The 16932-nt window shown below is 33.7% G+C and overlaps 1 protein-coding gene across 1 annotated transcript in view; it reads right to left on the reverse strand.

Annotated features, from left to right (window-relative positions):
- Positions 1-3479: 3479 nt before the first annotated feature.
- Positions 3480-16932, reverse strand: part of LOC135076744 (neuropeptide SIFamide receptor-like) — a 134149-nt gene continuing 120696 nt past the window's right edge. The window contains exon 3 of the mRNA XM_063971166.1: positions 3480-4595. Coding sequence (XP_063827236.1) covers positions 3827-4595 — 769 coding nt within the window. The 3' untranslated portion in view covers positions 3480-3826. The remainder of the gene's footprint in view (positions 4596-16932) is intronic.

Raw genomic sequence — 16932 nt, forward strand, 5'->3', positions numbered from 1 at the left:
CAAGGAATTACTTATTTCATTGTTCACTGGACGTTTAAATATTTCATTACGGTCGCATATTTGATAGGTAGTACTTATAAAATTATTTTAAAAAATTCTACTTTGACGCCTGTAAAAATGATGTTAACATTATTGAGGTACATTTATTATGTTTAACAAACTTGAATGTTCACTTTACAAATCACAATATCTGCGGTCTAAAACGGAGATTAATTCCATTGATATGTAATTAAATTGTACCGGATTATGATCAAGATTTAATATGTTTCCATTGCTTTTGTAGTGAACTAAGATAACTTATCTGAAGGTTGCACAATGCTAAATATTTGATTAAGTAGGATACCTAGTTAAACCTAACTTGATCGTGAAGTTTCCAATTGTAATGTACTTTTCATGAAAGTTCTGTGGCTGTGTGCTTTAAATGTTTGTCATACGTGGATACTGGAACTCTCACTATCAAATCAGTTAGTTCATACTAGTAAAAGCCTTCCTACATCTAAAACGACCTAACATTGCTTAAAACACCAATCTACTGAAACTATATCATACAATATACTATCATTATCATACATTTTTACACACCCTAACAAACAACTAAACTACGTGTAAGCACTTGATATTACATATTATTTAAATATGTATTAAAATCATATCATTTGTATAAAGATTATTAAGTGTAAATTTATTATCGGTGAATAACATACATAATTATTATATTTATACAATATATAACATCAAACAGTTTATTTGAAATATCCATAATAATATTATATTATGATTACGATATACACAAAGACTACTTTGTGTATGAAACTGTTAAAACAACACTTTAATATTACGTTTAATGTCCAATGTCAGGTCTCACTTTATCTCTAAGTAATAATAAAATTAGTTTTATTATGTTAAATTTCAATTCTAATCACTAACACCAAACATAGCAAATAAATAATAGCTATATAATACACAAATGCCTCTGTAGAAATCAAACTTCAATATTAAAACTTTTGACATAATTTTAAATATACTATTTTTAATAATTATTTACAAACGTGTGAATTACAAGAAAAACTTTCCAATTTTGTATAAATATAGACCTTTAAATTCAAGTACAAAAATTTACATTTTTGTTATTTAAACATTATTATAATGTAATAATATGGACTATATTGGTAAGTTCTTACTTTTAGATCTAATTTAATGGTACACATCAAAAATTAAAACAAAAACCATTCATTTCTCATACAATAAATACAACGAAGTAAAGCGTCAAAATGTTCAATATTCACAGCACTTAAAAAATTGAATTTGTGCAAACATTTTTATTTCATTGGGCTAGTTAGTAGCATTTAACAAAATATTAGTTATTTGGTTACGAACTTTTGTGCAAGTTACGAAAAAAATATTTTTTCGAGTTTAAAGAGCTGTTAAAATTTTGATGAATGGCATTAATTGGTTTGTTAAAAATCTGAAACACTTTACCTCAATATCGCTTTTTCGTTAACTGTATTCTTGAACCTTTTTCGTAATGTCTGAAGTTTAAGCTAAGTTTACTCAGATTATGCCTGTTCATGCGTATTGAGGTAATGTTTAAGAATGCGGGACACTGTAAGCATGTAATACCCAACATTCCTAGATATTTTTAAAAGACTTTAGGCAGAAAGCTTGGTACAGATAGCAGATTCTTGCGGGTATTATTTTCCCACAAAAAAGTAATTATTCCATAAAAAGCTACCAATGCCGTAATTTTACAAAAATAGCCGAATTATAATTAATAATCCATCCTTATATCACACAAAACTCCTTCTTAAGGAATTAATGAGAATTCAGTCTTGCAAGCTTTGAGACTTAGTCCTTTAAAGTATATTCCATGCATTTTGTGCTAAATTCGCATTGCTCTGTTTGCCTGTAATCAAATTAAAGAAAAACAACGAAACTAATACATTGAATCTTTTGTACAATCACACCAGTACTCCATCAGTAGAAAAATACACTTTCATGTTTTATTTTTCTCCTAATTATATCATTAGTATTATGTGCGAATATTGTATACATACCTACTTATTTTAATTTACCTTACATTCGTAAAAAATTAATAATATTTTATGCCCACAATGTATCCAAGAAATAAAAATATCGATAGGTATATGAAAATTCTTTCGCTTTCAATGCTGCAATTTAGGTACTCAAGTAGGTGTCAGCTTATGTATTTTGCCATATAATGTTAGTTAGTAAATTATGTTCAAAAATTTGAAGAGACGCATGAAATGAGTTATGTACTTAGCCGTACAATTAATTTTAAATAAGTAGAGCGCCTGTTGCTTTTGGTTAGTGTAGGCACCATACTTTCACCTGCTAGCGTGTCATCTGGCCGAAGGCACAAGGGGACATCATGTTGCTGGCTGGCTCTACCAATGTATAATATTAATTTAAAGTAATTTTTTATTCAATATTATACTGTGAAATGTGAAATAAACGCTGTATTTGTAGACTATGTTTGTAGGCTTTATATTTCGTTACAATGAGCAGCTATGGCTATTTAACAAAATGTGATAATAGTAAGATATTTAAGTATCATCTGTATTTTTATTTCTCAGATGCAAATTCATTGACCATTTTTATAAAGTATTTATATATTATTCAACATTTGTGCATTAAGCGGCTTTCGACTTGTGCCGAATTTCACTATTATAATTATTATTACCTATAGTTCCAGCAAATCTAAATCTAACAACTTTCGTATGTATAAATATAGGTCGTATATAAATATTAGGATGTGAATCTTTTACTTTAGATGCGAATAATGAATGTCTACTAAGACATTTAAAGTAAACTAATAGTGTGAGCGACGTTTTAATAAATTGAAACGAAAAATAGATTTCAATTTTATTATATTGTTTTTTCTAGTAATGTAGATTGAGAACTTAAACAAGTTTAGCAATGTACGACTTGAATTTAGTGTTAGGGTGAGGATGTTTTTAACGTTACGTTTTTATACGTGATATTTTATACTAAATACAAATAAGTATTTTGTATGTGATTAAAAAGATGACAAGTACATATTTTTAATGAAATAGTACATTAGAGATGCCATAAAATCACTAAACTGTAGTATAAAAGCGTTAAACACATGTTTTTACGTAGGTATATCATAGAATTCAACAGTTACTAAGAAATTTCTACTAACATCGAAACAACGAAGGATTAAAATATGGAACAAAAATGAATAGTTATTCTAAAAATCACTTTGAGAGGTTGCTTTTATGCATAATTTTACTGCAATAAATATTTTTGAGGAGTATTACATTATGACAAACTTACTTTCTACGATTTATATTTGTACTGTAGTATTGTTGGATTATTTGTGTAAATTGTTTTTTTTTTTATTTTTTTGTTTTTTTTATTTATTTACGTATACAAATTGAATCAAAAAAATTAAATAATAATTAAATCAAACCCGTATCAAATTATCGCATGGGAAAATACAAACAAAAAATTATAATTTCCTAGAAAGCTTTGTGCGCAATGTGCGTTGGCTCTTTACAGATCGCTTTACAGTATTACAATTGTGTAAAAATAAAATCTCCTTACAACACTATAACCAACTTACGTATAAAAGTACCTTACTATTAAAAATATTCACAGGTTTACTGTCAAGTCACGAAGGTCAAAAACTTGGTTCTTGCACAAGACAACATCAAACTGTCAAACTTAAAATCATACTTTAGAAGCATACAAAGGTCGTATGTGTCGATATGCTGAGGTGCGTCGCCTGCGTCGTCGCGCGGCGGCGGAGAGTGAACCGGTCCCACGAGCGCCGGGCGCCCGTCTAAACGCCGGTGTGGTTGAAAATGAACGACACCGCGTTCTTGTCCATCGGCGGCGATCTCCGGGTGATCGAGGCGTGGTTGTTGTTGTTGTAGTGCCACGACTTCCTTGTTGACGTGCTCGACGACTGCAACGCGATGGTCTCGTAGTACCGCAGTCTGCCGCAGCACTTTCGGCTCTTGATGATCGCGACGAAACCCTTCCTGTACTTCTTGTTGAAGAACGCGTACAGGATCGGATTGATGCAGGAGTTTGACGACCCCAGCCATTGGGCCAGAGGAGTGACGACTGGTAGCATGTCCTCTTCCCATTTCTGGATGGGCCCACCGAGCTTTATTCTTGCAAAGATTACGTACAGCGGACACCAAGATATTACGAAGAGAACGACAACAGCCACCAACATTTTGACAACCTTAACTTTAGATTTTTGTTGCATTCTCTCCATTTGTGCGTCTTGCGTGTCCGTCGGAATGGATCTTCTCCAGACTTTGATCCAGATGAGGATGTAGCATAGTGAGATGAGGATCATGGGGAGAATGTAGCAAAACACGAGATTACCAATGACGAAGTATAGCACTTCGCTGATGGGGTTCGGCCAGGTGTCCAGGCAGAGTCTGACGTTGGGCTGGTCGTCGAACACCACGACGAGGTCGAAGAAGAACACCCAGGGCGTGGTGACGAGAATGGCGAAGATCCAGATGAAGACGATCATGAGCCTGGCGCGGCGCTTGGTGATTTGACACTTCAGCGGCCACCAGATGGCAAGGAATCTGAAACAATGAAAATGGACACATTGAATACTATTATTATGAATATCTATTTAAATCCTCAAGAGCAAGATTCCGTCCTGTAATTTTATTTCTAAACATGTTGTTTAAGTCGTACAAACAGTTTTTATAAATAAAACATTAATTTACGGTTACAAGAACTTCCTTGCTGGAAGTCTTCAGTCTTCTGCTTGTTTAAAGTTCGACGTAAAAAGTTTAGCTTAAAGCTCTGTCTTAAGACGTTTCCGGAAATAATGGCGGATATTGTTCGGAGGCGGACGCAGCGGCGCGGCGGGGAGTTATCCAGTCTGGTGGCTTGATGAGCCGTCTGGGAAAACAACAGGATCTGTGTCTAATTGGGATTGGCAGTTCGTTTCCTAAACTTTTGTAAATATTGATTTTTAAATAATATAAGCCATTTTGCCGTTAATAAAAAAATATTAACGGTCCTATTAATTTCTTCAGTAAAGAAAGCTAAATATTATTATACCTAATTACTAAATATTATCTACGTTACGCATCCGAACTTCATATCTACTTGATGAAATAATTATAAGTCAAAGTAATTTTAGTACGACTCAGCTACGGAAGTCAAGTAGGTACCAGAAGCGTACATGTTTATGTGCCCATTGAAGTATTTACGGAAGTAATTGTGCACATTGCTAAACGCGAGGTATGTGATAAATTATACACTTGAAACTAATTTGTATTCATAAAATATTGGAAGGAAACGAAGATGGCAATGTTAGATCTTCGGATATCTTCCGATCGAATAATTTCCGTTCAGCTTCCGATTTAAAGTTGATATTTTAAATATTTGCCTCTTGATTTCATTTCGTACCTACGAATACCTAGGTAATATTATTAAAATTTATAAAGACACTAATATTTAAGGTAATAAATGCAGTTTGGTATTTTTTTCTTGTTACTGAGTTATTAAATTAAAACAACTGACTTCTTATGTAATAAAAAAAAAAGAAAAACTGAAGTGACTGGGAATCAACGGCGAGATTTGCTTCGCTACATCATCAATATCATCACCAAAATAGTGAAGGACCTCGCTGTCCATAACAAGAGGTACAATTACTGCCTTGAGATGTCACCGAGCGCGTGTTACAAGATATTAGAGACTTTTCCAGCGATAGCATTGACAAGGTTAACACCCAATCTTATGGTTAGGCTGTTTTGCGTCGAAGCCGTGGCTCAGATGCAAGCTGTATAGAAATATTTTATTTTTATTGCATCATCAGAAGGAAATTAGATATTATGATTTTCTTGAAGGTAAAACCAATTTCATATTCTACGAGTAGGTACTATAGCGTTGTTTATAACAACAGTTACAACACTACTGGTTGTCTACCGAAAACTAAAATTTCGGTAATAATATGGTTTTGTATAATCTACATAAACAAATGAATATTATTCTTAATTTCCTTTGACAGAGTACAGTTTTGGTGTGTTTAGAAATTGTAGATGTTACAACTTTATTGATCACCGCCTGCCGATACGAAGATCGGGCCAACGCACTGCAAGTAATGCAATGAGATGCTTATTCGGTATGCGAGATCAGACAGGGTGAACATCGCTCTATTAGGGCCATGTGCACACAGCTTTACAACACTGACGACTCTAGAAGATGTGACTAAGTTTTCGCTACCGTTCAAAAAAAGATCACTGTGAAATTCGATGTGCATCTTCCAATGGTAATCAATCACTGTGGCATGAGACGATTGAACTGTACTACATACTGGTAATATTAGTTAGTTTATTTTTTTGTTAAGACCATACGTACTTGTAGTCTCAATTATTGTTCATTCATAAAAGGTTATCTATATTGATAGTAAGTGTGTAGGATGTAGTATTAGGTGTTATCGTTTCCAATCAAAAAGTTATTAACAACATGCTGGTTATGCAGTGCGGTGTGCAAGGAGCTTTACCGTTGAATATTTATATGAATACGTCGCGTCTAAATCTCATTATTCAGAATAACTGATTGGGTTTGAATGTAAGTCGTACACTGTCCTATTGAAAAACTGATGTGTTCTAAATGAGCAAACTTTACCCCAAAACAACACGTTATATCAAATTAAACTCTACTATTTTATCATTTTTAAGAACGCTGTCGTGGAAAGTTTAGTTTGTTTACTTTAGAATTAATGATAGATGTGATACTATAATAATACTAAATAGTGTTGTTTATTTGTAAAAGCTCATCAACACGTGTACGTAAACAACTATAGGCACCTAAATATTCCTATAGAATTGGAATAATTACATTATTTTATACCTCTATTTTCAACAGATCGAAACAGTTTTACAATAATAAGTAACTTAGTGTCATATTGTATTTGTAAAATTTTACTTTTTGAGTCAGAAGATTGATTAAATCTCACAAAGCATTTTTCCCTGTTTCGTCAATAAAAACTACTTAACGTATTATGTTACGGAGGTTTTATTTTTGTCTGACGACTGCTAAAATATTCCGCCGGCAGCATTTTGAGGCTGAATCGCATATTTTTGGATAAAATAAATAACGCCCCGTCCAATTAAAGTAAGACAGATGGTGGCTGCTTTGTCGCGGAGGCGATGCATCAGCGTTAAATTGCACATCTCGCTCGTCTCATGCAGACGCAGCCTCGGCCCAAAAACTTTCAAGATGCATCTGTCAAAATTAGTGCTGTTCCTTTACAGCTATCTATGAATATCGATATGATTTCCTAAATTTTAAACATTGTTATCAAAGGGACCGACGAAATAGGTTTTTTTTAATCATAAATTCCCAATCATTGAAGGAGTTATGCGTTTATTCATCTTAATAATGGTCATCATAAGGGACATTAAAATAAATCAACTGCTTAAGTATAATTACCTACATCCAATCAATTTGTTTCTTAAAAGTAGTTTGATTTAACTCTTTGTCACGAACAGTATTATAATCTCAATTGTAAACTCTATCGATAGTACAGCATCACTTAATCAAAACAGAAATAACGAGCACTCAATTGCATTGACATTTAACATCGGGGTACATGCATAATTCTGCAATCACCCTCCTGCCCTTTAGAACGCATCTCTTATTTTTGAAACCACATTTAATTTCTCATATTTCATTACTCAATAAAATAAATGCAGCACTTTGTTATTGAAGTCTGCCCCAATTTATAAGTAAGTGTTGACAATTATTTACAATTATTCATGAAACCTATAATTTTTACTCATTTAGTGATAAAGATAAAAATTCGGGCTTTCATCGCCTTGTTTTTGAATGTAGAGTCGTGTTTATAATGGAAATTTTACTATAATATTTTGTTAACTGATCTTTTCTTTGCTTAGTCAAAATTGGCTTTTAGGGAATTTTCCAATGTCCACAGACTCGATCCCTCTATTTTAATTTATACATAAAATTAAATAGTTGTGTTCGAAGAATCTACAGTCATTTAAGATAACGTTTGATTTCTATAAACAAAATAAGCCCGAGAAAGCTTCAAGTAAAAAAGTATTATACGAGTCACGGACATAGCCTTGTAAAAAATTAAAAGGAAAACGTTGATTACGTATCTTTGTATCTTGTTCTAGACAGGAAAACTCTTGTCATGTACTTCCAGGATGAACGCGTCCCAACGTTTGTTGCCGGCGCCACTTTCTGTCAGCTGACATTGACATAAAACAAAATGGCGTAATTACATGATTATAGTTGTAAAACACAACTGTCAACCTTAGCCACTGTATCCGATCTATATATTACAGTCCTTTATTTTATTACGCGTAAGGTTTAGATTTAAAGAGCAGGTCGTGTTTGTATGCGGTGCCGATGTGTCATTATTTGCAACGTTATTTGTTGTGGCATGCGAACTGGCCGCGCTAATCGATCTCTGAGGCCGTCTTGTGGAGCACTTTAAATTATTTCAGACAGCTCATGTAATTTGAGTGACAGTTTACCCACATCGCTCCAAAAGTGGAATAATGATGTTGACATAGATCTACTTAAAGATATTATAGCAGAGTTATAAAAGAACTTGTCAAAACATTTTTCAAGATAAAGTTATTTTGATTAACTTTTTATTTTCAAAAAGTTTTGTTTGCTAGTAGTATCATTGTTATTACTCGTATCTCTATAATCTGTTAGGTAAATTCTATTTAATGTAAAGTTAGATTAGGGATCCGTTACAAATGGGTCCATATTCGGTTGCATAAAAAATATTGTCATAATTTAAGAGTGCATAAAGTTTTTTGGCATACTCATCATTTCGCATAACGTTCATACAGAATAAATGATAAGGCATAAATTTTTTTGCCATAACCACTTTTATTATAATAATATTTTAGTACATATTTTTTCTGTATTCTTGTTTTTTTAATAACGATTTCTAGGCATAACATTTATTGGCATCTAAACCAATTCCATAAATATTACTATTCATAATATACAAAATACCATAATGTTAACAAATATGAAATATAAAAATGTTATACATATAAAATATAAGTTAACAAAATATAAATAGACAAGCAAGCATGCAAACAAGCATGCAAGCAAGCAGCAAGCATGCAATCAAACAGCAAGCACACAAACATGCAAGCAAGCTGCAAGGAAGCATGTAAGCATGCATGCAAGCAAGGTTGCAAACAAGCAAGCAAGCAGCAAGCATGCAAGCAAGCAGCAAGCAAGCATGCAAGCAAGCAGCAAGCAGCAAGCAGCAAGCATGCAAGCAAGCAGCAAGCAAGCAGCAAGCAAGCGGCAAGCAAGCATGCAAGCAAGCAGCAAGGAAGCATGCATGCAATCAAGCAGCAAGCATGCAAGCAAGCAGCAAGCAAGCATGCAAGCAAGCAGCAAGGAAGCATGCATGCAAGCAAGCAAACATGCAAGCAAGCATTAGGATTGCCTTATCTCCGGCGCTGCGGGAAGTGCGGTCCTTCCGCTCTGGCGTAACATATACCCGGCATGCCATGCTCGCTTCCGCAGCTTCGGCTTGCTGGTCGCCTTCGGCGACCAGCCTCAGCCGCTCCAGCTCGCACGGCTGCCGGATATATGTTACAGCGAGCGAGGACCGCACTCCCTCCGCGCCTCCGGCTTTTAAATTACACTCTAGTATAGGGCAGACTAGTACCACGTGGAAGAGACCACGGCCAGTCGGGATCTACATAATTCCAGACCAGGCAAGCTTATTGTTGTAAAAGAAATGTGGACTGTATAATATTATGTGCGTTATAATAGATAAGAGGGATTCGAGATCAAACAGAATGTATTTTCACGAGCTTAAGTTTTCTAAGAGACAGGTCAAAAATTAAGAACAAAAATGACAATGACTCAGAGAATTTAGTTTTTACAAATCTACAGGCCGAAAGAGTATAAAGGTGGAAGGAGGATCGTTCGCAACATCACAAATACTTAATAATTTACTCTTCAATGTTGGTTGCTCTTATAGACAATATTTATGACTTTAAATTTTATAAATAATTACATTATGTTTATCGTATTTTATTAAAAACAAACTTTAGGAATATAAAAATTATGTTCTTTACATTTATGATTATTTAAATTATGGGATTGAAAATTAGAGAAAGTTATTATTATGCCTAAGAAACCATTATGCATTTAGAAAACTATGCATATCAAAGTTTATGCGAAAAAACTTTATGCAAATACTGTTATGCCAAACTAAATTATGATGAAAAATGTTATGCGTCTGAGAGGGCACCCGTTACAAATCACAACTACCCTACACAAATACCATCTAAGGCCTAAGGTATTATTATGAAGCCGACATAGTTAAGAGCTCTTAATTTAATGGTAGATCCTATGTAATTAAAGACCTAGACCCTATTATAGCAGGCGCTGATAGGTTAATAGTGAAACTAAAGGCTTAATTGGAATCTTCACTTAAATCGGTAAAATTACCCGTATTAAACTGTGTAATACGTGTCATTACTTTAAACGATGTACCGAGAGTAGGTTAACTGAATATCACACCGAATGTAAGCGTCATAAATTAAAGTAACACTTAAACGTTTAATTGTGGACAAGCGTGTGCATTTTAAATTAATTATGTGTCATTAATCTTTATCCAAGAAATATCAGCTGTAAAATCTCGATTACAAAGTTATCGATTTACATTTTTAATGCACTGGTGCAAGACTGCGGCCAAAAGTAGAATGATATTAAGGCTTGGTATTTCTGCTAAAGTAGGTATTTCGCGCTGTCAAAATCTGCGCGCGCAATACTTCGCCGAAGACAGCGCGCCAAAGAGCTCTCGCGGCTACACAGTATAGAAATATGCAGTTTAGAAATACGCAGTTGGTTAGGTTAGGACACTCACAGCACTTTCTAATACAAATCATATCCAAGTGATAGAAATTAAAACAACTTTCAAAATTTTTCGGAATATATTTTAGAATCGAATAAATTTAGAATATAACTGCCAAAGTAAACACGGTTCAAAGAGGCGTGGCGTCACCCGATCTTCCGGGAGTTCCGCGCCGGCTAAAAGAATTTCAAGATTACGTCACCCGACCTATCGGTAGATCCTCGGGAGCTTGAGCGATTGGAAAAACATTTTATGATCAGTTACTCGTAGTAGCGATTATTTAGAGCTTGGATAATAAATTAAAGTTGTTGCAATTCACGAAACTTTGCATGAGGTTAATTACATTAATCAGTACACGCATCAATTTTGTTCAGTCTTTTTTGTTTATTAATAAATAAAAATATCATACTAAAATTGCATACATATTTGTTTGTATTGGTCTGGGTGTTTTCTTTCCATAATTTATGTATAACGTATGTACGGGGCTCTGTATCGAAAATCACTATGAGCAATGAGCATCACACACGGTTACCTGGAGTGCATTACCGCAGCAATTTTTTTATAAATGTTGTGCTTTAGAGAGTCGAGAGTATAGCAGATAATTAGTCCATCGTGAGCAGAAATTTGTCCACTAATAGCAAAATTCGTTCAAATTATAGTTTTAAAGTTATTAGGAAAAAACAGATTTTGCTGGGGTAACGTTTCAAACATTACACTGGATTTTTTTTTTTTTTAAAGTCGTTCTATCCCAGAACCAAATACATGGATAGATAGCTCTTGTTGCGTAGTAATTTGTCCACGAATAGCAAAATTTGTTCGTGTTCCGGTTCTCAAGTTATTTAGAATTTTGCTGGGGTAATGTTTTGTGATGGCCCAGATCTCGTAAATGGCTCAACGCAGAAGTTTGAAAAAAATACCAATGATAGACCTTGATATGTCCAAATTAGTTCAAACATTAGTCATTGATTTGAATGATAAACACCAGTGTAATTAAAAGATTTCGAAATTCAGATAAAACGGATTTGTGAGTAAACCAGTACTCTTACAATCGAATAAAAAGGTGTAGCATGTACCCTTGGTACACCTTTATAACCACAGTAAATATAAATGATGTGGCTTTGCGCAAAATATAGATTTCAAGAAATCTAATTTATTTTAACAGTCTTACTTTCGTGGCCGAATACGCGATTCCCTTATAACAAGGGAACATGGCATACAATGGACAAATTAAAATGTTCCTTGAATAAGCTATCCTGTTAATTTCAGCTTATTACTTATAAGCATACGACTTATAAGAAAGTTATCGAACTGCAAAAAAATATCAGGAATTCTTCTATAAGCCGACCAAATTATAAAGGTTACAAAAAAGCGACCGTTCCATACATCAACTCCAGTTTTAAATCCGTTGACATCTGCTGCATCTGCCATCTTTTTGGTTAGAAGATTCTTCCATCTTGCAGCGTAGACCTTTAGCTACAGACCTTAGACAGTATTTTTGTGAAAATTCTTACGCATGGTGGAGGAAGGGACGCTCTAGACACTCAAGTCTACAAGGAGTCACATGAACTCCAGTTTTAAATCCGTTGACATCTGCTGCATCTGCCATCTTTTTGGCTAGAAAATTCTTCTATCTTGCAGCTTAGACCACAGAATAAGTAATAGTACAGGTACAGAAGGATTACTCCGCAAGACGATTTAAATAAATGCAAGTCTTGCTACGACGCGATACAGTGGAATTCAGCTCGCACAGCACTACGTACCTACAATTTTATTCACCTACAAGTTTTGTCTCTTTCTATCGCGTGTCTCTGAACTCTTCTTACGCTGTTAGGGTTGCTGTCTAGTGAAAAAATAATTAATCTACTTATTTGTAATGAGGTACGTATGTAGGTAAGTAAGTATTACTGTTATTTTAACTTTGTAAAAATAACATTTCAAATATACTTAATTAGGATTAAAAAAACTTGTTTTATTACAATGTCTTCATTCATACCTATTTTAACATAAGACAGATAAATTAAACATACTATTACAGAAAAAAGAAAAATCCTATACTATCCTAAGAATTTTATTATTGATTACCTACATGGCCAACATACCTTTCAGCATCTTTGAAGCGAAAAAAAAGATAAATCCGGTACATTTCTTTTCGAATTTAAACACCCGAACGCCGCACAATATTTCTTTCTCTTTATGTCCATTTTTAAATAATACTTCGATTATAGAATTATGTACTACAACTCACGCCAGTGCAGCGTCCTGACAGGCGCGCGCGTGACACTCGACTGATATAATACCCGCCGGCGGGGCGCTTCGCTGTAGGTAATTATCGGATGTACCGCGCGGAGTGAGCCAGGCCTGCTTAGACCTTTAGCTACAGACCTTAGACAGTATTTTTGAAACATTCTTACGCATGGTGGAGGAAGGGACACTCTAGAGACTCAAGTCTACAAAGAGTCATATGAACTCCAGTTTTAAATCCGTTGACATCTGCTGCATCTGGCATCTTTTTGGCTAGAAGATTCTTCTATCTTACAGCTTAGACCTTTAGCTACAGACCTTAGACAGTATTTTTTATTATTTATTTGTGTCAGTGTGCTCTTCTAAAGAGTGTAAGACGATTGTATGTAGGTACTATTAAAATGAAATTTTATCTCATTGGTTTTGTCTCATATTTGAGTACTATGTATCATGAGTAGAGTCTTCGTTTAAAAGGATGCGAACGATTTAAATTTCAATAGGTAGACAAAATTGATAATTCTTAATTATCAAAAATTTAAGCTTTCTCCAGTAACACTGATATTATTATACTGTGACTCATCAAAGTCATCATTGTCAAAAATATTGACAAATCGCGAACTGTCACGGCCAAAAAACTGACACGCGTCCGTCCTCCGTAAGCGCCACCGCGCGACTGATTGAGATTGTCCAAGCCGTCATGGACGATTTTTTCCACATTTTTTAACATAGTAACTAAATAAGACGCAATATAAAAATTTCATCCGTTAAAAGCCCTCAAGTTATTTCTGAACTTTAGTTTAGTAAAAGATTTAGAATCTTAAATCGCTTATTTTAAAAATAAAACCATAAATAGAAAACGAATAGAGGTAACTTTGGGAATTTATTCTATCGAGTCAACTTCATCAAATCGTGTTTCCATCCGTTAATAGCCCTCGAAAATATCCTCAACTATGCCCAATAAAAATCTTAGCCTTTAATTTTACTGTTTAGTACCTCAAAAATGAAAAATGAAAACCTCATTTTCGCCATTTTCTCTGCTACCCGGCCTTAACACTTGAATCACATGCGGTAGGTATAATAAATGAGTTAATGTAATAATTTGCCTTATAATAGTCACCAAATGAGAAGTCCAGGGAATGTGGACAAAAACTTGGTTAACGAAGGCAATTTTAAATTGAGAAATTGCAGCAAACAGGTGTTGCTTAAACGAATAAAACTTTATTCCATTAAAATGGGTAATTCAAAATAAAAGAATGTGGGACTTTTTTGCAAAGTGCCATAAAAATATTTAAAGAGCTGACAGTTTCATTCACGAGGGTTCTCTACATATTGAAAAGACTGCTCAAGTATGTTCAGCGGAGAAGCATCGGTATCGATTTTGTTACATAATAATATGTACTTTAGTAATTTTCCTGTTACTAAAGTACATATTATTACGTAACAAAATCGATTTACACCAAAATGTCTTCTAAAATTAGATGCATACAAAAATAAATCTATTAAATGATACTAAATCGTTTCGCAATTCTTACTACAGACCCCTAAATAATAACACTGATTGGGCGCCTAAAGAATCAAGTCCAAAAAGAGCGGAATGACAACCAGTTGATGGACTTCAACAATATAACAAGTTATTGGGCTTGTTTACTTGTTTACAGCCGGACGGAACTACTAGCCATCAAAGAACAGGTTTTTGTTTGGCATTTATAAAAAATAAATTAAAGAGAGTTTACCCAAAGGGCTCTTTCAAATTAGAACTTTTGAGTTGGAGGTCAGTTTTATGTTTGCAGGACCGTACAGTACCTGTTATTCCATGTTTTTTTCCAAAGCAGTTGTCATACGATTTTCCGTGTGCGATCCTGCAAACGGACGACTAACGTTCGGCTCAAAACGTCTTATCTGAAATAGCCGAGAATAAATAAACGTAGTGAAACTGTTAGACTTAATACTAATTTTAAAATGACCGTGGTGAAATAAAAGTTCAAATAAGTAATTTAATCCGAACACCAAGAGAATGAAAACAAAGATTCGAAACGATCTGTCATTAAACTTTTGGGTGATCAACACTTTGATGACACTCGTCGTCCCTTAATGGAGGCACTCGTGAGTGGATTCACTCTCTCCGATCAAACACTTTCTCTGGTCTATTTCCAGTAAAGGATACAATTAAAATAATTCCCTAATCATTCAGGCGCAAGTAAGGTCTTGTTAAGAGGGCTTAAAAATAGAAACACGATTTACGGGTTTGTAAGATTGTATCTTGAACCTTTTTTAGAAATCTGAAAAATATTTTGAAATTAAATAAATATAGGCAGGTAAAAATTGGAATGTAGTTACGATACTGTTTATTAACAACGCAAGTAACGTTTAGTTACTTAGAAAAAAACCTAAGTATTACTTATTGAAGAAACAATATTTCATTCACGTAAATAAGCAAATATTTTTAACTTCATTGCACAGTTTAATAACATGAAAAATAAGTAAGCACTGTGACCAACAGTCTTGACAAAATATTCCATTACCTTCTGAAAAACTTAAAAGAATTTAATATTTCGTGCAAACTTTAAACCAGTTTTGCGATATTTAACATTTAAATATGGAAATTTTCTTAAGATTACGTGATTCAGATTTTAAAGAGATTACTTTTTGATCATCCCAATTATTAAGAACTAACGTAAAATAGGTTTACTTAAATCTAATTTTGTTACGTCGTGGTTAGTTTAAATATTTAAGTAAATATTTAAATTTGTCTCAGTATTAAATTTTTGTGCATTTAAGAAATTGACAATGTAATTTTTTGTCAATGAAATAGCTTTATTTTTTATGTACACCATTAGAATCTTTTTTTTGCCAAAGTACTACAATGTTCTTGTTACAAGCACAATGACGTCATCAAGTCCTGACGGTTGAGGCGTGCTTAGGAAATAAACACAAAGTTGTCGCGAACGCACCGAGCTCACAATGACCTCGTTACGGCCCATTTGGGAGAAAAAACGGCTTCAGAGGGTTCTCTACACACGTGGAAATAGATTGGTAGAAAAATACAAAAATATTCAAGATTGCTGGAAATAGGAAGAGAAGAAATACAATACGGACTAGATACGAAATGTCAAATGTTAATGGAGCTATACTGAATTTTTTCCTTGGATGATCAATAAATTGTTAAAATTCGCTATAATTTTTATAACAATCATAACATAAAACTTAAGTTCTACTTAATTATTTGAGAAACACACAACTGATATCAGCCAGAATCTTAATTCAAAAATACTTTGATTTAGCGTTAATAAAGGTATTTTTCACCTAACTTATCTCTCTCTATGAAATTGATTTTTCATGAAAGTATTTTTAAAAACTTGCAACAGTATTTTATGACATACCAATAGACTTAAAAATCAATTTCACCATCATGATAATAGTTTTTTTTTGCTTTTGCAATCATCAGATACGAGTATAATGAACTTACAGTATTGCGATAAACAATGATAAGGAAGCTTAGGCGCCGAGCTTTCTATGACCTTCGATACGCTTTGATATTTACTATCAATATTGATCGAACAAGATAATCGGCCATTGTTGCACAGATTTACGAAATATTGTATCAATGTAACTACTATAAGTCTTTGTAGGGAGAAAAAAAATATATGTTAAAGAAAATCGTGGTTTAGAAGTCCTTAATATCATTTACAGCCGACGAATACTATTAACAAAATGACTGATAACCCAAAAACCGAATATTCTCTTCACGCATTCACGGATGATCAGATTAAAATATCAAGAAAATATTATATCAA

The sequence above is a fragment of the Ostrinia nubilalis genome, chromosome 12 (assembly GCF_963855985.1).
Source record: "Ostrinia nubilalis chromosome 12, ilOstNubi1.1, whole genome shotgun sequence".
In the NCBI taxonomy this organism is placed as follows: domain Eukaryota; kingdom Metazoa; phylum Arthropoda; class Insecta; order Lepidoptera; family Crambidae; genus Ostrinia; species Ostrinia nubilalis.